The sequence below is a fragment of the Antedon mediterranea genome, chromosome 8 (assembly GCF_964355755.1).
Source record: "Antedon mediterranea chromosome 8, ecAntMedi1.1, whole genome shotgun sequence".
NCBI classification, from domain to species: domain Eukaryota; kingdom Metazoa; phylum Echinodermata; class Crinoidea; order Comatulida; family Antedonidae; genus Antedon; species Antedon mediterranea.
The window spans coordinates 24,904,192-24,925,487 of record NC_092677.1 but is presented as its reverse complement, the minus strand read 5'-3'; the positions used below and the strand labels follow the sequence as shown (position 1 = coordinate 24,925,487).

General features: G+C 31.7%; 2 protein-coding genes across 2 annotated transcripts; one reads left to right on the top strand and one right to left on the bottom strand.

Annotated features, from left to right (window-relative positions):
* Positions 1-5,610: 5,610 nt before the first annotated feature.
* LOC140056474 (UPF0547 protein C16orf87 homolog) lies at positions 5,611-9,252 on the bottom strand. The gene is made up of 5 exons (XM_072101849.1): positions 8,945-9,252; positions 8,682-8,772; positions 8,407-8,504; positions 8,174-8,303; positions 5,611-7,843 (listed from the first exon to the last, which is right to left on the bottom strand). Exons 1-5 carry the CDS (start codon positions 8,978-8,980, stop codon positions 7,683-7,685), a joined length of 516 nt encoding a protein of 171 aa, XP_071957950.1. The 5' UTR covers positions 8,981-9,252; the 3' UTR covers positions 5,611-7,682.
* Positions 9,253-9,616: 364 nt separating this feature from the next.
* LOC140056806 (alanine aminotransferase 2-like) lies at positions 9,617-21,127 on the top strand. The gene is made up of 13 exons (XM_072102295.1): positions 9,617-10,178; positions 10,488-10,577; positions 11,890-11,998; positions 14,423-14,556; positions 14,833-14,946; positions 15,919-16,048; positions 16,983-17,062; positions 17,607-17,740; positions 18,203-18,311; positions 18,766-18,831; positions 18,961-19,116; positions 19,547-19,659; positions 19,815-21,127. The coding sequence occupies exons 1-13, from the start codon at positions 9,930-9,932 to the stop codon at positions 19,906-19,908; spliced, it is 1,578 nt and encodes a 525-aa protein (XP_071958396.1). The 5' UTR covers positions 9,617-9,929; the 3' UTR covers positions 19,909-21,127.
* The last annotated feature ends 169 nt before the right edge of the window (positions 21,128-21,296 follow it).

The window sequence follows — 21,296 nt, the reverse complement described above, 5'->3', positions numbered from 1 at the left end:
AAAAACATTTTCTTCAAAATCTTAAGGTTTTTAAATGTAAAAAGCTATTATAATACAATAAATATAAAATAGAATTGTAGGTATATATTAGTTCAACATGAGTATGATTCTCTACTAGGTTCATTACACATAATTATGATCATTATTTTGTTGACACAATTTACATTTTTTTTCTCATGACACACCTGTATAAAAAAACTATCATTGATTACTTTAATATGATTGTTATGATCCATAATTAAAGCAATCAACTCCAAAACTTGTGGGCGGGAATTACATCTGCGGTTATGTACAAGAATTAAAATATATATTGATCTGTCTAATATGAAGGTATAAATACATAGGTAATTAGACTGATGAACTATGGGTAATTTTTATTGCTATAATTATCGTATCGCACGTATATGCTGACAATCACTCAAAACAAAATATACAAATTTTCAATATTGAGTATTTTTTTAATGTGTACTATTTTTATTTGGATCAATATGTCATGGACACGAACCTTTGTTACATTTATTGAGATTGGAACTAAAGTTGATCCTCATAAAATGAGTACAGCGATTCCTATTAATGGAAGTGAAATGTTCATACCTTTGAATGTGAAAAGCAAGGTTTTTGTAGAAAATAAAATAAATAAGAGTGACGTATGTGGAGGTTATTAGCAATATTAAAGTTACTGCAACACACAGTGCGTATAGTTTTCTAAAGAAAGCTTGCTAAATAATTGAAGAAGAGTGAGGGCGTGTGGCAAAGTTTGTTGGACGTTGGATTACTGATCGTGAAATCGTGGTTCGAATCCAACTTTAGATGCATTGCTTGTATCTTTAGGTGCAAGACACTTAACTTGCATTTGCCTCTCTCCGATCCACCCAGGTGTATAAAATAAGTACCCAGTTAGATCAACACACAACTTTGCGCTGAGTACTAGCTGAATTATGGGAGTATGTTTTCATACGTGTTTGATCCAAAAAATGACCGGGGTAATAATGTGCTATGTAAAGCGCCTTTGAGCAGGATTATTTATGAAAAGGGCGCTATAGAAATGTGGTATAAAATAAAGAAGAAAGAAACAGACTAAAGAGTAAACAAAATATATTTACCTGCAGTAACTGCAGTAGTAGAATAATTTTGAAATAATTCCCTAATGTTGTTGCAAAATATTTAAAGGGGGATTCCGGGTTTAAAATGAATAATAAATGAAAAAAATATAATTGTTTTTCTCTAGAACGGTAAAAGTTTGACTTATATCATACTATAATATAATTTGTCAATGAGTCTTTGCAAAGAATATAGAGTTGATAAATTAGATATTACATACTGTATATGTATGTTATTATGTATGTTGATTGATTGATCGAGGATCTTAATTTATTCGTTAGAATTTTATAATTTAATTAAATAAGACAGCCGCCGGTTTTAAAAATAAGAATTTCATATTATGTCATCTCAAGGTTTATTATAATGACAGAAAATATTGACAAAATAAATCATTTCAATGAAACGATTTTGCAAATTATGGAAAAGAAAAAACGCGAAGGCATACTGAATATAGATAATTATATATTGGAAAACCAATGAATCTTGGTATTGTTAATTTTGCAGTAGGAAGTCAACAATATGTAATTGATGGATGGATAGCTATAGACTATAGCAATAGGGCGTTCATAGCCGCTAACCAAACACGTACACGCGATCATCAAATTAAAAGCAGAGGTTTTAAAATTTAGAATTTTAGATTACATCAATCATCGTTACTTTTTGTTTTCACAGAGTTTATTAGAAGCGTATCATTCAAACCTTACTATAAGGAAAAAATTAAAATATTATGACTATCATATTTCATAACATGATATCATTATGAAATAATTTGTCAAAACAACTTCTCATGAATAATTCATATTCATGTATTGTCTCATAGCAACAAATACTTAGGCTGATTCCATACATGCACAATCAGTCAATGGTATTTTAAAAAACTAATTGTGTGCAAGATTTTTTTTTGTGTGTGAAAGAGTATGCAGTACATGTGTAAACTTTCTTTTCCATCATGCGATTTTAAACACCACTGGGCATGTTTTTGTAGAACTGTGTATTATAGGAACAGTGGCGTAACACTAACACCTGAGGCCCCTGGTTTAGGAACCCTACATGGCCCGCCAACGCGTTTTTAGTCTTTTTCGACATGTTTTAATTCCTCTGGGCACTGCTTAGGGCCCTGCTTAGGGCCCCATAAGCCCCTGGGTTTCGCGAGTGAGTGCTCATAGCCAATACGCCACTGTATAGAAGACATATGGTATGACAGTAATAGATATAAAAAGACTGGAATAAAACTCCATCGGGTATAAATTGATACTAAATAAGGTAGCCTCATAACTCTTAATTAATAAGCTTAATACATACAAGGGAAAACACCCACAATAACAATTGTATTAAATTACACCTTTAATACATGATAATGTCTTAAATGTTGAGTAACGATCCAGTGGATATAAATACCTTTGGATGACGCCATTTTTTTAAATTGCCTGGTCAATTACACGTCAAGTGAAGAGAATTAATTTAACAGTTCTAGAGAAATCATTTTTTATGATAAGTTTTTGATCTATTAACTTTCTTAATTTTGGACAAAATTGACATGGAAAAATGATTATCATTGATTTAAAAATGACAAGCGCAGAAAAATAATCATTAAAAAAAACTTTAATCTATTTTACATAATAATTTACATACAGAAGGCTCTGAGGATTAATACAAGTACTTCAATATTTTCACATACTTTATGCAAATTATTAATCAATTTATCATGCATATTCAATTATCGACCACTATCCTTACATTTAATCTTGAAATATTTCCAATAAAGTCTTTCGTTAATATATATTTGTGAAGTGGTCGATATATATTTCAATTGCATGATGTGATGTGTTGAAATGGCTACAAAATTCGGAAGTCATGAATATTCTAGAAACACTTGGATTAAACATGTGCTATAAATTATTAAGATCTTTATAACATTCGTTGTACAAAAAGTAATATTAACTCTACGTCGTCCATCATATCTGTGACAGAAAGTTCCACTATATAAAAGTCTACTTTATAAATTTATGATATTCAAAATTAATAATTATTAAATACATCAAATATCATACATGGCATCAATACAAGTATAAGCTAGGAAAACCAACTATACGCTGTAATTGTGTATTTTTTATGTTTGGAAGCCTTTAGGGCACAATGTTTTTGGGAACAGAGCATTATAGTATTCTGTTTTACACTCAACATAAAATTACTTTATATGATAAAATGACCTGGGTACGAAATGTGGCAAAAAATAGGTGGTGTGTTTATACTCGGATTGCATTGAGAATAGATTTTATTACCAATGTCTTGTGTACAAATTTAGTGTATATTAGAGAGCACAATTATACTCGAGCATTGTTAGGTATGGTACTTTTACTAACATTGACAAATATTAACAACCATAAAACAGACAGTTAAATAATACTATTGTTACACTATATCTGTGTTTCTATTCATATGTCTGTGTACATACTAACACTAAACGCAATAAATCATTAATCTTTTAAAGTTTTACAATAAAATACATTTTATTGATTGGTAAAACGTACGTGGTTCTGTAAATTACAAAGCTCTTCTGATTCATTATTAATACGAAATAGATAGCCTACTTGTGAACAATGTTTACGAGTGTTGAATATCTGTTCAAAATACATCACTCATTTCAATATTGCGAACACTTTTATTGTTTATTTGTTATGTATTGAATGAAATCTGTTAAGTGTGAAGGGCTTGCTTAACCTATCCTATTAACTGCTGTTAATGTCGTTCCTTTTTAACTGAAATTTATTACGTTTTCATTTTAATTTACCTTTTATGGTACATTTCCAGCAGCTGCCGTGATCTCAAACACGTCTTCCCGCATGCACGCTTGAAGAAATTGTTTAACTTGAGGCAGAATTGCTTCAGTGGATCTGTCAGCAATTTCATCTGAGATAAAAATATGTATATAATAGATAAAATATCAACAAAATACAGACAGTATGAACTATCTGTCATTAAATAAAACCCCACTGAGCCAGTACTATTATGGTCAATAATATAATAATTCAAAACATTTTGGGGAAATTGAAGCATAAAATCATTACAAAAAAACAGAAAAGAAAACCCAAAGTTTACACATCTGGGTTGTGTGCATGTGAATCGAACATTTTTAAAAGATTAAGTTTACCCCATTTTGTAGTTCATTTTAGACCTTGCGTTGTCTACTGCACAACATGAAGGAGAAGAGTTGTTCTCTAGGCCTCTCCACGTCTGTTCACATTTCAGCCAGTAGGCTACGAGTCACAATTGTCCTATCAGCATTGTCAGATATAAAAGTGTGGGGAATTCAATGCCATGTTGTAACATCTCCTCAATGATCAACGATTGTCACATTACTTGTGTTCTGAGGCAAGATGCTTTAATCCCCACCCAGGTGTACAAATGGGTACCTGACAGGATCAATCACAGCTGTGCGGATTATGAGCTGCAGCATTATGGGAGATTAAATGTGTTCCATATGTATTTGTGATAATGTGAAGCGCTTAGAAGCATTGTGCTAAGCTAAACATTATTATTATCCAGTGGCTTGAACAGAGATTGTTCTTTATCTTGTGAAAACCGGGCCACTTTTTTCTCGTGGCTACATTACTGCATTGTTATGTTCAATTTTAATTCACCTAAACTTTCAAAATCTAGGTGACACTTAAGGATTTCTTTGTAAATAATGCTAATTGCAAATTAGCCTAGAAACAATATATATTTATAAAATACAAATAGGCCCTACTAATAACTATAGATCTATTGTCTTTTCAGAACAAAGGCAGTCGGTATAATACATAACCTTGTTGGATTGTTATATCCATAAGGAATTCACAATGATCAATTTGGAAAAATCAGTCTCATTAAAAACGGTAATCAATCAAATTAATGATATCAAGTGGATGACAAATGAAGTATAAGGCTTAATTGGGTTCATTAAAATGCTTAGTCATGCATGACTGCTCTTCAACAATAAACAACAGACATTATTTCAAACAAAAAATAATGTAAAAATAATTATTTCAGTTTAAATCCAAATTTAAACATTTGTCGTATTCGATTGGAACTTCTACCGTTGAGTAGTTTTGAGTATTTTGAGCGTTGAGATTGTTCTTAACGAAAAAGCTTGTGTTGTCAACGTTTTCTCTTGAGCACAAGCTGTTTACAATTTACAATTCAAATACAAAAAATACTCAACGAATCTTTATTTTGACATTGAAAGTTCCTTTTCGAATACGACAATTGATATAAAAATATCATGGAGAAAATATTCCATGGAAAGCTAAGGTATTGCAATTATAAAGATCATTAATATTAGTAAAGTATATGATGAATTGACATTAACAAAACAGTTTATTAGGAAGTATTTAAAAAAAAAATTTTATTCAGAAAAAAAGTTATTATACAGTAATAAATGTTTTAGTATTACATATTTTATTTCTCCATGCGCTAACTAAATGGAATAGTCCAAGTTACTGTTTAAAAAAAATAAACTATAGAGGGCGATATCACGAAAATTAAAGAATGTAGTTATGTACTGCTGCTAAAAAAGCTTAACAAAAAAATCACAATATTATATACAATTTCTAATATTTTCATTTAATTTTTACAAAATATAAACATAATAAAAATTATTAATTTTACACCACTTGTGAAATAAACAATTGTTAAAGTAATAAATTTACAATAATATTACAAGTTTATTTGACATTCTGATACAAAGATTGTGTAAGAATGAAATTTATAGGCGGCCTTCCAGAGATACTTTTAAATTAGTACAATAACATAAGCAGTTGAAAACACCAACAACTTCTATTATTATAAGGCACACATGTTTGGTATAAAAAATCACTTGTTTTAATTGTTAATTATTTATATTCTTTTGTAGTAGAAAATTAGTAAAAAATTAAACAAAAATACAAACAATCAATTTTTTAAATTTTTTTAAACCATATTTAATGAGGGTGATCCATCCAGCAATTACTGATCATTAGGAACCCTCAGAGGTTCACAAGACAAACATATACACAAGATGCTCTACATAAACTAAGTCTTATTACAAGTCTTTGGGAGTGGAGTAATTTGGTCCTTAGAAAAAATCCTGACTTGTGACGGGACTTGAACCCGAACCCAGGACCCTTGGAGTGGTAGCCAAGCATAATAACCACCAAGCCACAACTCCACAAATGGTAGAGATAATAATGTACTACAGTAGTACTAAATAATGATTGTTATGGTAGAACTTGAAACTAGTATAATATGAGACTGATTATTAAAAAAATATTACTATTTTTACTGTTAACTGGAAGACAATATTTATCTTTGATATCAATATCTTATTGAAATTATGCATAGATTTCTTATTGAGACAAATTATTTTTGTTTTGTAAAAATGAAAAATTTAGTATACAATCATACATAAATCTTCTTGTAATCAACAAAATATTAAAAAAGAAAAATTTATATTTTTTTTATCCATAGACAGACTTTTTAAAATATACTATACATTATTTACAAAAGATTGTTTTTAATTTAGTATAAAGAGTTTGGAAGATTTTTCAATGCATTGATCACTAGATGAAAGATATAAAATTATTCTGTTTACCATCTAAAGCTCTGTCTATGTTATGCGCGATTTGAACGATTTGCGCAATTTAAAATTGCGCAAAGAATTCCTTGCGCAATTTGAATTGAAACATCTGTTTCAAATTGCGCAAGCAACGTATTAAATTGCGCAAGTAATCTGCAAATTGCGCAAGGTTTTTTTTCGACAGATTGTGAAATCATGCACACCCATATTTTTATAGTAATTTCTAAGAATGATTCAAAATTAAAGATAATATCGCATTTCCTTATTTTTTGTAGTAGTGAAAATATTGTTATTGTTAGCATACCGTCGAAGACCCGACAAAGGACCACAAAGGTGGTGTTCCAGGCGGGCAGGTGCACGGCGGGCGGCTAATACTACTCTAGCCTACTACTGGCTATGTTTTGATAGCAAGTCTAAACGTTGGTGGCGGTAGACTATGTTGTGTATTACTACATTAATTTTTTTTATTTTTACATTTATTTTGATTTATTTTAAGTTACAATGAGTGATAATATTATTTAATTGTGTATGCCATTTATGGTGTGTATTATACACATGTTATCTTCGCATTTATTTTTCATTTTGAGTTATTAGTTTTGAATAAATTATTATTATTGTTAACCATTCGTCGACGTTAGCACGCATTCTGGTAGAATTCTGCTGCGCAATTTGACAATTTTACAATTTGAAATTGCGCAAGAATTCTTTGCGCAATTTCAAATTGCGCAAGGAATTTTTTGCGCAATTTCAAATTGCGCAAATCGTTCAAATCGCGCATAACATCTACACTATCAAACTAGTACCAAAAAATGGTAGTGATATGACATCATCATATCCATACAAAAAACATGTGATGTGCTCATATATGGACATGATGATGTCATATTTGGGCATATCACTACCACATTTGGGCACATCATACTTTTTTAGTAAAACTAGTTTGATAGTGTGCATTAATATGGATCAAGATAAGAAGCACATTGTATTATCAAGGATTTGTCTTAACTGCAGAGTTATCTTTGGGGGGTCCTTTCCACTGTTTTTGAAGTTTGCGGTTGATTTCATCCAGAATAACAGAATAAATGAAAGCTTTGTCTTCTGACAGTGTTGCATATACATCTTCTTCTTTCTTTTCCTTTTCCTTTTCTTCTGTTGAAATGAAATAAAGAAAACAAATTAAGATAGAACTATTTGTTGTAATAATTAGATTGTGAAGAAAACACTTGTTAGATTCTTTTTTACAATTTAAAATAAAATTTGAAAATGGGATTTTTTTTAAAGATTTAAGTGCTTCAATGTTTTGCTTTATCATTTCACTGGTGTGCTTGTACTTTTCTCCAAAGCTCTTGAAAATTGCAAGCAAGTATGTTTGCAAGCTTGGGTTTTCTGACTACATGAATTGAATGAACTTGTCCAGCAGTGTTTGAAAAAGCTTGGTCAGGAGGGCTACAAAGGTCTGCCTTTAGGTTTCAAGCATACCTTGGACGGAAACGTCTTTTAATTTGGCAGCAGCCGACACACTCTTTGGTCTTCCTGGTTTACGTTTCTTTGGGGAACCCTCTCCACCAAAAGATGATGACCTTTCTCTTGCTCTATTTGTTGTCAATTGCTGAAAGAGATGGTCATCGTATATTATTTGTTAAAATATAATTATTATATTAAATGGCTTGACAAAATTTTTTTTTTTTTAAATTACGTACACTTATACTAACCTTTGCCATGCGATTCTCAAATGCACTTGGTCCATAATAATCAGTTCTTGCCTTTTTTGGTCTTTCAGCTCTTCTACGTGGAATAATTCCATTTTGGTCTATTGAAAAGAAATAATTTTTTCCTTTTTATTTTATTAGTATTTTAAAGTCTGACAAAGATTAGAACCAATGTACTGTATGGCATAGAATTCTACAATTTGCATAATAATTAATAGGGGGTGTGGCTCTTCAAATAGTACTTCGAGCAAAAATTACAGTATTACATTTAAAATTACCTGTTATTATTGGTGGAGGACTTGGACTTTTTTTTTGACGACTGGAAAAGAAGACGTGACCACAAAAGCATGATTTGCATGCTACTGGTACCTAAAAAAATGAAAAAACATATAAATATATGATGAACCCCTAATCAGAAAATGGTATCAACCATCAATATTGGATTGGTGTAGATTTACAAGATAATTGACAGGGGAACAATACAATTATTTATTGTTTTTAAAATTATCATTTAAATTTTTATTAAAGTTTGGACACCTACCTGTTGAGTACATACTGGACAGGGCTTTAATACCATGATTGGATATTTATTATTTGCCCTATTTGGTTTTGTGTCAGCCCACCTAGCCTACCACAACAAGCAGCAAAAAGACTTGCGATACGGATGATCGCTCTCTATCTCAAGCAACAAAAGACAGATGGAGCAACAAGTCTGGAGTTCCTTTTCACCATTTGTCGTTTCTTAGCAAGCCATTTGATACATTAATATTCTCCAAAATTCACTACAAATTATACATCATTAGTAATTAAAATCATAATATAAAATACAAATTTTAGGCAACAAAATAACCTATAAAATCCTACTTGTTAAAACTCAAAATCAAAAACCAATCTTTCACACTGTGAATTTACTTTGTTATGCTTCACTGATTCTGACCTATAAACCCGGGTGAATTCATTGTACTAAAAGGGTAATTTATTATCTCTTGTCCCTTGATAGACCATTGGCCTAGATGTGTTGTACTGTTTGTTATGTACAATGGCATAACATGCACAATACAAATTATTATGATAACATTTTAAAAGCATTAGAATAATGAAATTTAACAGATTTTTGTTATTCCTTATCTTTTGGTTTATTTTTGTTTCCTAGTAAATTCTATGAAATGAATTGATTGCTCCTCAAAACAACGCGTGAAGAAGGAAGGGGAAAGTGTTGTTGGATTTGCCAATATGATGTGCAGCAGCTGCCTCTAATCGTCTTAGCAGGGGTTTTTAATAAATGAGTAAGCCACAGGAAGCTATCCTATGACTTAAAAGACTACCGTTCTTTACTGTTCATAGCCCAGGCGGATTAAACTGCTGTAGAATATAGAATTCGGCTATTAATTAATAGCATAATACCTGCAGAAATCGCCTATATCAATTGCTAGACATTTTAGTCACGTGTTATTTGCGAAAACAACAGAAAATCTGTGACGTAGGGAACGGGCCACGAGTGGAGAGATTAGCCTGGAAATCTCATCATGCATCACGCAACGAAAAACTGTTTTCGTGTGGGGAGGTTGGTCAGTGCCGGGCGAACAACGAACAGAGCAACGTGGGCTGCGGTTGAGCATTTGCTGTCTGTCAATATGGCTTGCAATAATCATGTTCCGAAGAGGAATAAAGTACTTACTGTTGAAAACATGAATCCGAACATACGGACGATGGAATATGCGGTGAGAGGACCAATTGTCCAGCGTGCTACAGAAATAGAAAATGAATTGAGCAAGGTGGGTTTTCTTCTTGTTTGGGATGATGATGATGATGATGGGGCTGGGAAGAGGAAGATGATAGTGTGATGGTCCGACAGTATTATGATTGGACAGACTGGTGGGGTGTTATCATGGTGTAGGCCTAGGGAGGAATAGACTTGTAAAATGTAGTTAATTTAAGAAGAGCCAGTTCTCCAATAACTCGACAAATAAAAATTGTCAAAATATTATAATAGCCTAGTTTCGCAATATTGTTTACGATTCTTTTCTCTCAAGGAAATAAAATACTAAATGCTTTAAGTTTAACTTATTTTTATATTTTAAAAGGGTGCTAAGAAACCATACAAAGATGTTGTTAAGTGTAACATTGGCGATGCACATGCCATGGGTCAAAGGCCAATAACGTTCCTTCGACAGGTAGGTTTTCAAATTTAATTGGCTTCAAAGCTTGCGAAAAGTAACAACAAACACTAGTAGTAATATTAGTATAAACTTGAGAAACCTAGGCTATATCAAAAAAGAAATTATAAGGTCATTTGAAAATATTTTATATATGGAAAAATTTATATATTTTATTAGGCAACAAGAGGTTTATACCTGAACTGAGATAGGCTAGTTTGCCAACATATTTTACACTGACAAAATATTGTACTGCACAGTACTCTACTTGACATAAAAACATTCCTCATAAAAGTTATTAAACTAGCCTACTGTATCTATGGCTATTGATTTATCTCAAGGCTATAAACAATGAACAAAAATAAATTCATTCTACTGTGAAAGAAAAAAATCAATTCTCTTGTATTATATTGTATTGCAGACCTATAAATCCACAATCGTAAGTTGTGATGTCTAGGAGTTTGATCTCCAAATTCAAACTCAGGTTTTTAAAGACATTTTATGTATGCCCATATGGCCACTGAGACATAAGTAAACTCAACATGTTAAGAGTTTGTTTAAATACTAGTATCAAGTATAAGATTATAAACATATGTTACAATACATTTCAATGTTTATTCAAATTTAACTAATAACTAATTTGGCAGATGTGGATTTTTCAAATACAGTACTGTACCTGGCCAGGGCAACCTTCTATTACAACAAGACTTTAAAATTAGTGTTTGTTGTGGGCTATTTTATGTTGAAGATTATCCATGATGTATTACTATTATTAAATATTATTCACTAAAAGAAATGGGCAAGAAATATTAAAAACTGAAATGAAAAATCAAATTTAGATTTATACACTATATAAATACAGATACTCTGTTCTCTTCTATGTTCTTCTACAGTAGGTTTATGACAAACTATCAAATCATTATTTAAAAATGCCATAAGTGAGAAATGTACCATTGTCACTTGTCCGAAAGGCTATATTTGGTTGGAGTGTAGCCAAGCTGTGGTGTTAATTTACTTATTCAAATTCCTTTTTGATATAGATTTCTAGTCAAAAGACTAAGTATAGATTGTTTAACAGTTGTTTTATAAATCATATCATTTTCTAGAATTATAATGCAGCAAATATACTGTAGTACCCTTAACTATCAGAATTACACAGTATATTATGCATATTGTGGTTATTACAGCAATATGTAAACATTGTAAAATGTATAATTCTAATGGAACCATGCCTGCAAAACACTTGTTCATCTTCTCAAACTAAACTAACTTGTGTTATGTATGCGTTAAGTACTGTATTAATGCTTAATTTAAATATATTTGTATACAGGTGGTGTCATTATGCACATATCCAGAATTGTTGAAAGATAACCGCTTCCCGTCTGATGCTAAAGAGAGGGCACAACGGATCCTAAATTGCTGCCGTGGTCAGAGTGTTGGTAGGTACTTAATTTGACAAAGTTATACAATAGTTCCATGGAGGTAGTCTTATTATGATATACCAGAGGCAGAGTGGTCATTACTGTAGGATAAATTTAGAGATAGGCTACTGTACACCAGTCTTAAGCTCTGTCTTACAGTATCAAATTTTATGTGACAAAAAAATGTGATGTGCCCATATGCTGTATGGACATGATGATGTCATACCATTTATTACCATATTTGGGCATATCACTACCACATTTAGGCACATCACACTTTTTTTGTGTGATAGTGTAGACAGAGCTTTTGTGTGGTATATTACAATGATCTTGTTAAGATTTGACAGTGCAGCTTTCGTTGCTAAATGTGTTGCCTTCTCATGTGTCCCTATTTCAATATCACCAAACTACTCCCTTCCTAACCTGTCCTTTTTAGGGCCTTCATGATAACTCTGTTTACTCTGAATAGTAACATTGCACAAGCTGTATTGCTATAAGTATAAACCGAAATATTGATACCGGGACCAAAGTGTAAACAGACAGATAGTGTTTACAGTCTGATAACCTTTATGTATTGTTCTACTGGCACTGATAATGTCAACACAATGTAACCTTTAAACCCAGAATATTATGTTCTAACTTTAAATTCGCTTCTTTTACTTCCTACAATACAAGAATAAGTGTCTACGAATATGGAATGGACTTAATGACAACCTTAAGTCACTAAAATCTATTAATTGTGTTTCGGGCCAATGCTAAAACATACTTAATTTCTTTATATAATGAATAATTTTTTGATGTCGTACTGCTGTTTCTTTTATTATTATTGATTATTATTATTTTTTTCATTTATTTGATATTTAATTTATTGTCTCATTTACTTTATCGGTCTCCAGTCCTTAGTATTATTTTATTTTAGTTTGAAAAAGGTCTTATTTTATACGTGACAAGAATAATTTATTCTTCTAGTATAGATCCTCAATATGATTCTAGCTGCTGTGTTGTCTATTTACAGTTATGTAAACTTTTTCTGTATTCATGTCATATTGAAATAAAAATAACCGTTGACGGACTAATAATAAATTGCTGTTCTGCTAAAAAAAAAAAGGTGTTAGATATTATAATGTTCCCGGTTTTCCTTATGAATTAATTTATTATAATTTAGTATATACAGTAATTATCTCTATGAATATGAATGTATAATTATATGTTTTTAGGTACCCTGATAATACCCAGAGTATGAAATATTATCCTAGTCTCACAGAATTGTATTACTAAATTTCCACGAACGGATTTCAAGATTACGAACTAAATTAATTCACATATTGGATTTACCGTGTGCAGGTTTTTATAGACAAAATTTAACCTTTTAACCCAAATTAATATAAAACAGAAATCTGCTTTACATTTCAAGGCATCATCGGTTAGTTTATATACCGGTAGATAAACTATCCATCATAAATGACATTGCGGTTTATTTGTACAATTTGCTGGTTTGCGATGTAATGAGAAAATATTTTTTTTGTCCTAAACTTTTATAGTGTCAAGCGATAACTTGCAATGCATAGTTAATATTTAGTCATATTATTTTATTTATAACCTTGAGATTTTTCAAGATGGTAGCCATTCTTTAAGAAATTATTAGTAATTCTCAATGTACAGTGTCTGTTTTAAAGTACTACACTGTAATAACTGCCTTACGTCTGTTCCATTGTTTCCTTTTTAATGGTTGTTAACATTTGAATATATCCTGTGCGTTAAGGCGTTTTTGTTGCCTTTACTGAACTTATCATTGTGTGCAAGTATTGCCTATGTTTAGTGTTTGTTATATGGTTAATGTGTTTTATACTTAATGTTTGTTTTATACCACTAATAATAATATATTGGCACTACACCTGTGTATTAGTATGTGCTACTGATGTCATTGCTACTGTTGTCATTCACATCAGTAGCTTATACTCATCATATTATGGTGTGATCATGAAATTATACAAACAACAAATAGATACAACATCTATGGGATATGCCGATGAAAAATAAAAAAATAATACATAATTTGGAACGCATTGGAATGAATGAAAAACTATGAATTGTTTCACGGTTTGTTGCTAAGCCCTGTGACGCAACAGAAAAGATCACCTAGGTTACATAAAACAACAAAAATGAGTGAATTATTATATACTGGTCACTTTTTATTTAGGATGTCTACCAAAGAGGATAATTGTTTACAGTAGAGTTAATATCTAAAAATATTAATAAACTGTACTAAAGGTTTACTATTTTAACTGTAGGCCAAATAAATGAACCGTAGCGTTGTTTGATTGCAGTGCGAATTTAACTGTAGCACGTAAACGACAAATTAATAAAATCCAATATGACTGGATTAATCTTTCTTACTGTACAACGCGCCAAATAATTTGATCACTGTGTCTCGTTTTATAGGTTCTTACAGTGAGAGTGCAGGCCTAGAAGTTGTGAGACAAGACGTAGCGGCATATATAGAGAAAAGAGATGGAGGAATACCTAGTGACCCCCACAATATCATACTGTCAGCCGGTGCGAGTGAAGGAATTAGGGTATGGGTATAGTTGTCGCCTTGGACATTAGGGCTAGTCCGATAATTCCTAGCTAAATACCACTCTGGGCAAGCTAAACTATCATAGTTTTTTCCCAGTGGACTACTGTAGCTAGTGAAATAATAATATTTACATCAATGTTGAAGTAATCACAGAGCATAGCTCTGTCTACACTATCAAACTAGTTTGACGTGCCCAAATATGGTAGTGATAAGACATCATCAAGTCCATATATGAGTAAATCATCTTTACATCATTTTCTTTATCTTTTAACAGTCTGTATTGAAACTGTTAGTGTCTGGTGAAGGCAAGACTAGGACAGGTGTTATGATACCAATCCCACAATACCCTTTGTATTCAGCATCCGTAGCAGAATTAGATGCTATACAGGTAATGTTCGAAAATGACTTTATAATAATGTAGGCGGTTCCCCAGTTAAAATGATCAAATTGCTTATTTATTGATTCATCAGTGGAGAAATACTTCCATTTATTGTCATTTGCATATAAAATATACATAGAAATTATGTTTTATCCAAATGAACAGCAGATAAGATAAAAAAAATCCATGCAGTACCACACACTAATGATCACATTAAAAGTAACATGTAAAATGTTGTAGAATGTCACGCATCATTAATCATGTACCTTACCACCTGATCACTCAACCGTAGGATTTATCTACAGCAGGTTCTCTTTCATTATACAGGTATCCAATAATGAAATTAATTTAGCAATTATATTTCAATAATTAGTTAAGAGAATTGCGATATTGATCAGTCCATGCCAGCTATTAGTATTGTGTTACCTGCATAATAATAATTTATTTGAAAGCTACACTTTTGAAACAGTGGCACACTTCTTAAATGAAGGTGCGTCCAGAGTAAGTAAAATAAAAGTTGGAGAGAAAAAAAAATGATTTAACAATAGGCCTATTTACAATACAAGGAAACTTAAACTAAATTATGTACAAGATATAAACAAGAAGTATTTTTTAGAAAAAACACTGCTTGCTTGTTGACGTAACAGTTTTAAAGATATATTGTCTCCCTAAAAAATATTTTTTATTTTAAATTTTTTTTTTTAATGTGTCATTTTATCGTCGCATAATAGTTATTTACGTTAACCAAACAATTATTTGCCTGAAAAAAATGTAATTGAAAGCATAAAAAAAACACTAACATTATTAACATTATCATTTGCATATATTAGCCAATTCTATTCTACTGTTCATAATTCTTCCCTGGAAAATAATGGATTAGTCCAAAATGTATTTGCATAATATGTGTTGTGATTCATTATAAGGTATACTCTTTTGATTTATGTTAATTAATGTAACAGCTTATTGCTTGTTAATTAATAGGTGAATTATTATCTAAATGAAGAGAACTGTTGGAGTTTGGAAATCCCTGAACTAAAGAGGTCAATAGATGAGGCAAGGAAACACTGTAATCCAAAATGTATCGTGGTTATCAATCCAGGAAATCCCACTGGTAAGCTAGTTACTAACTTTTTCGAAGTGTTGATAGACTGCCTTAAATACTTTCACATTGATTGCTAATAGAATAGTTGAATAATAATTGGAAAAATATGTGGTTTAAATGCTTAACACCATCACGATAAAAAAAAGTTGACTTAATAATTTGTTGAAATATTGTAAGTATTAAAGTTGTGAGTGTTTATTGTTGTATTGCAGGCCCGTAGCCAGGGGGGGTTTTATGGTTCTGGCAACCCCCTTTACAGCCAACCCCCCTTAACCAACTGCGAACCCCCATCCCCGACATGCCCAATACCTCACCCTCATCTCTGAAAATCTTCCAAATACGTGCCCCACAGTACAAAAGGTTATTTGTAAATTGAAAAACTTGTTGGTGAATAACTCATACATTTTCCCCAATATGAGCGTACGTAAGGGGGCAGTAACCCAAATACTGTACTTAGTGTCCGAACCCCCCCCCCCCCCCCCTTTGACAGATCCTGGCTACGGCCCAGTATTGTATTATAATTGTCATACGATATGGTGTAAAGGCTCAATTTAAGTTTTTATTTTCAGTACTCAATGAAATGTAAATTATTGATTAAAAACTAAAGGACGATTAACGATCGACGATAAATAGGCAAATAAGTTGTTCATACATAAAACAAAAGAAATCTAAAATGTTTCATTCTAGAACTATAGGATAACCATCTATGCTTCCTTTGATGAAAATGATATTTCCACACGTCCAATCAAATGACGTCATGATTAGTAAGAGCAATAATATTGTGACAATATAAACGATATTATTGTTTTTATTGATCATGACTTATATATTTATTGTAAATCATTATTGTCCTAGTGGAAATGGGCCTTAAACCTAATTAAGCATCATGGTAAGACTTATGTAAATTTGTCCCAACAAAATAGACACATTTGTTTCTCGTCAGGTCAAGTGCTAAGTAAAGAAAATATTGAAAATGTTATCAAGTTTGCAGCACAAGAAAAGTTATTCATAATAGCTGATGAGGTAAGAAACAGGAGGAGTACCCCAACCAATCGTCTTATTTAAATGAAGGCCAGTTTTAACGCACCCTTGTTTTCTTCGGTTAAATTGTATATACGTTTTTGTACATTTTGGCTTTGTAGGTTCATTTGCACCCATTCCCAAAATAGTTCTGTTTTGAGTTGCAAAGGGATCAAAAGTACCGAAACAGTAGTGGAGCTGTAGCTTGGTGGTTAACATGCTTGCCTTCCAATCCCAATTTGGTACCAATTTCACTCAAAGCATTATGTCAATATTTATTTATTTATCTATATACTTTTTTTTCTGTTGTGGTAAAATTAAATTTTGCATTGAATTGAATCCTGACCTAGTGCCAGCATTGTAACTCATGGCTCTTTCAACTCCTCTCCTTAAGCATTAAATGAGACTTTATAAGCACGATAAATTATAAAATAGTTTATCCATCCTGTTACTGGTGGGTTTATGCTCGCTGTTTGATGTGATGAAATAAAAAGAACCACAATTAAACTTGGATTTTTACCCCTTAATTTTTGTTTTGTTTTTGCAGGTTTATCAAGATAATGTTTATGCCAAGGGATGCGAGTATCACTCATTTAAGAAAGTTTTAACAGAACTAGGCCCAGACTATGCTCACCTGGAACTTGCTTCGTTCCATTCAACTTCAAAGGGATATGTTGGAGAGTGAGTTGTTTACTTGATTTGCTTTCGTCACACTTGAACACTATCAATCTTATTGTAACTATGTCTAGACCAAATGCGACAGGTCATGAAATGTGGGCATATGATCTATTATACAAATAATGAATGTTTATGAGTGCAATGGTACAAATAATGGCACGAGGTGAATGATGAAGGTTATATCAACGAGGCAAAGCCGAGTTGATATAACCTTTCATCATTCACCAAGTGCCATTATTTGTACCATTACACGAATACAAAACATTCATTATTTGTTTTATATAACATCTAAATAACAAACAAAAATGTTTCAAAAAGTACTATTTAACGATCGTTGAATAGTGCGTACTATTGCACGCCATGTGACCCACATTCGTCCAATCAAATGACAGGAATTTATATAGGTGTTATATAAAATGAACTATGTACCATATTATTATGATACTATTTTTATTTGATTGATAGGTGCGGCTTGCGAGGGGGTTACTGTGAAGCAATCAACCTTGACCCTGATGTCAATCTGCAATTGTCCAAGTTAATATCGGCCAAACTGTGTCCAACTGTCACAGGACAGGTAAGCCCATTCAATTCTACTGTCACTAAACACTATTAAGGTCGATTTACACAGACCAGGGCTAATGGTAATAAAGATATAGAATCTATGTTATTCCTTCGACCATTTACAACAATGTGGAGCGGACGGACAGTTTCTGCTCAGGATAGATACAGATTCTATTTTCTGGAAAATCTGGTATTCGGAATGTGTTTGTAATGGTAAAAAGGAATATAGGACATTTTGGACCTCATGAAAAGTCTGATTTTGGGAGAGTTTTTTTTTTTTGGGTTTGCAGAGAGTCCAGTATTGGGAGAGTTGGCTGTGTTACATATGTAGCAGAGATTATTTGATTTAGACCTAGAAAAACGCTTGATTTAATGTTGTGGGTCCTAAAAATTCTGATGCATATCTACCTCATTTGAAATTTGCAAAAAAGGCTATACTAACAATGTTTTTTTTAAATTTTTGTTAGGCAGCGATGGATGTTGTAGTCAACCCCCCTGTTGAAGGAGAACCATCTTATGAATTATTCATAAAGGTATGTAAATTTCAAAGGTCAAAAGAATGATTTCATTTACTAAACAATTTTCATTTTTAAACAAGAGTAAATAAAATATTTTGTATGTAATAATTTATATATTTCATAATTTTCTAAACCAATATATAGGAGAAGAAAGAGGTTTTGTCGAATTTGGCCCAGAAAGCTAAGCTGGTTGCTGATAGCTTCAATGCCCTAGATGGAGTTAGTTGTAACACCGTGCAAGGGGCAATGTATGCTTTCCCTAGGGTCATGTTGCCACAGAAAGCAATTGATCAAGCTAAGGTTAGTAATTATTTATGGTATGTAGTCAAGAACTTGCAACCAGACATCTTATGATTTTATTTATTTAAATTTTATGTCTTTTGGCTCATGTGGCCAAGGATTACCAATAGTAAATTGATCACTGTCCTATTAGATAGGTGGTAATTCCCCTGATACAGGGGCCATTTTGTGTACCAGTTCACCGGGGTAACCCCCTACTCGTCTTGAATGATGAACTGGGTTCTTTATTGTGTACACAGGTTATAACGGTGTACACTGGACCTACGGTTTATAGTCCTTATCCGAGAAGTCGTCCTCAAACGTTAACGGCGCCCCTGCCTTAACTGCTTGGCCATTTGACTTGCTCAATCTTGCGCATTTGATTCATATTTCTTGATCCTTTATACCTGATGGTTTCACAATCTTTCATTCGATTCTTATTCCTTTTTAGAAATTGGGCAAGCAACCGGATGCATTCTATGCGGAGAGCCTATTGGAAGATGCTGGTATATGTGTAGTGCCCGGCAGTGGATTCGGGCAAGTGGAAGGAACATTCCATTTTAGGTAATGTATTATTTGAATTTGTTATTTATTTATATGGACATGATGTCATATCACTACCATATTTGGGCATATCACTACCATATTTTGGGCACATCATCAAAATAGTTTGATAGTGTAGACAAAAGCTTTACAATGTAAACTCTCTTCTTTTCCAGAACAACGATACTTCCTCCTGTTGCGAAAATAACTGAAGTGATGGAAAGATATACAGCATTTCACACTAACTTTCTGAACCAGTATAAAGACTAAATACATTAAAATGTGTGTGCTTACACTACAGACACCTACTATACCATTGCACCAACCATGACAACCTATTGACTTTCAGTATATTCATCGTCTACTCAAAACATGCTTAGCTGATGAAAGAACTCAAATATTATGACATTTCAGTTGTATTATTTTATTTATTTCAATGTATTGAAATTGGCCATCCTGTGTTTTCTGTATTCTTTCCTGGCATTTTGTTGCTATATAATTGACCCTTCATCCGACCCTTACCCTTTGACCTAGTGCTATTGAAATGAATTTGTGCTAGAAAAGACGTGACCAAATTAGACTTAATCAACTTAATGTACATTAATGTTAAAATATATTAATAATTTATTATAAAACCAGTTTATAAATCTTAACAAATGTTAATTATTAGATTACTATTATAACAATATAGTCGTGTGTGAGTGTTCAAATAAATTCAACATTTAATGTTCAGATCATTCTGTATGTTGGTTTTAGGTTAATGTCAAAATTGTCACGTTTATGATTCCAAAATAATACGTTGTACGTCTTAACAGGACAGAAATAGATTTCAAATTTGAAATTTAGTATAAGAGCACACCAAAGAAATATAACATAAGTTCTTTATTTTAATTTTGTCACATTTGCTGTGTTTTTAAGACTTGTATTGGTTATTATTTTATATGCAGTTGCATTATTTGATTATAATGGCCCTTATACATCTGTCTGTGACAGATAAGAAAATATATATTTAAAACATATAATCATTTTCGTAAAATTGGCATATTCGATTGGGAAACCTTTGTGTTCAACTGAAAATCTGTTATTCATTTTTTTTATTCAAAATGGTAAACAATAATTTGTTTAAAATTGAAAAAAATCATCTCCTTCCCAAAATATTTTTACCTTCACACTAAAAACGAAAATTTGATTTCAAAAATAATTTGTTTATCAAATACTATGGCAACAGAAAAACAATAGTCTCCAATCGAACATGCCAATTGATGAAAATAATTCTGTATTAGAAATGCCTTGTTCTGGGATGTCTATAAATAGAATGATGTTTTGGAACAATCTCTATAAACAAATTACTTATTTTAAATTTTGAATGGTATATTATAATAATAATAAGAATAATTAAAAATTAAGATTCTATTGTTTTTTTTCTGTTAAGACAAACCAATATATACAAAATTGGTTTTATTGTAAAAATCACAGTGATTTGTTTTCTTTTCAATAAATTGTATGAATAAAGAAGTTTAATCTTCTAGCAATATAAATTTTGATTTGTATCATTTTTGTGTCGGTTATTAATAGTTAAAATGTGGTATTTAAAAAAAACACATGGTATTCTCTACAACAAGAACGTGGATGATAAAAGGGGAATTCCCTTCATCAAC

What these genes read in the sequence shown, in the direction of transcription:
- LOC140056474 (XM_072101849.1), bottom strand. Translation starts at nt 8,980, where the DNA reads ATGGTATTAAAGCCCTGTCCAGTATGTACTCAACAG. An exon ending in TTGAGAATCGCATGGCAAAG is followed by an intron (nt 8,304 to 8,406) that starts GTTAGTATAAGT and finishes CATCTCTTTCAG; the next exon opens with CAATTGACAACAAATAGAGC. An exon ending in AAAAGACGTTTCCGTCCAAG is followed by an intron (nt 7,844 to 8,173) that starts GTATGCTTGAAA and finishes TCATTTCAACAG; the next exon opens with AAGAAAAGGAAAAGGAAAAG.
- LOC140056806 (XM_072102295.1), top strand. Translation starts at nt 9,930, where the DNA reads ATGCATCACGCAACGAAAAACTGTTTTCGTGTGGGGAGGTTGGTCAGT. An exon ending in CTGCCGTGGTCAGAGTGTTG is followed by an intron (nt 11,999 to 14,422) that starts GTAGGTACTTAA and finishes CTCGTTTTATAG; the next exon opens with GTTCTTACAGTGAGAGTGCA. An exon ending in CAATCCAGGAAATCCCACTG is followed by an intron (nt 16,049 to 16,982) that starts GTAAGCTAGTTA and finishes GTTTCTCGTCAG; the next exon opens with GTCAAGTGCTAAGTAAAGAA.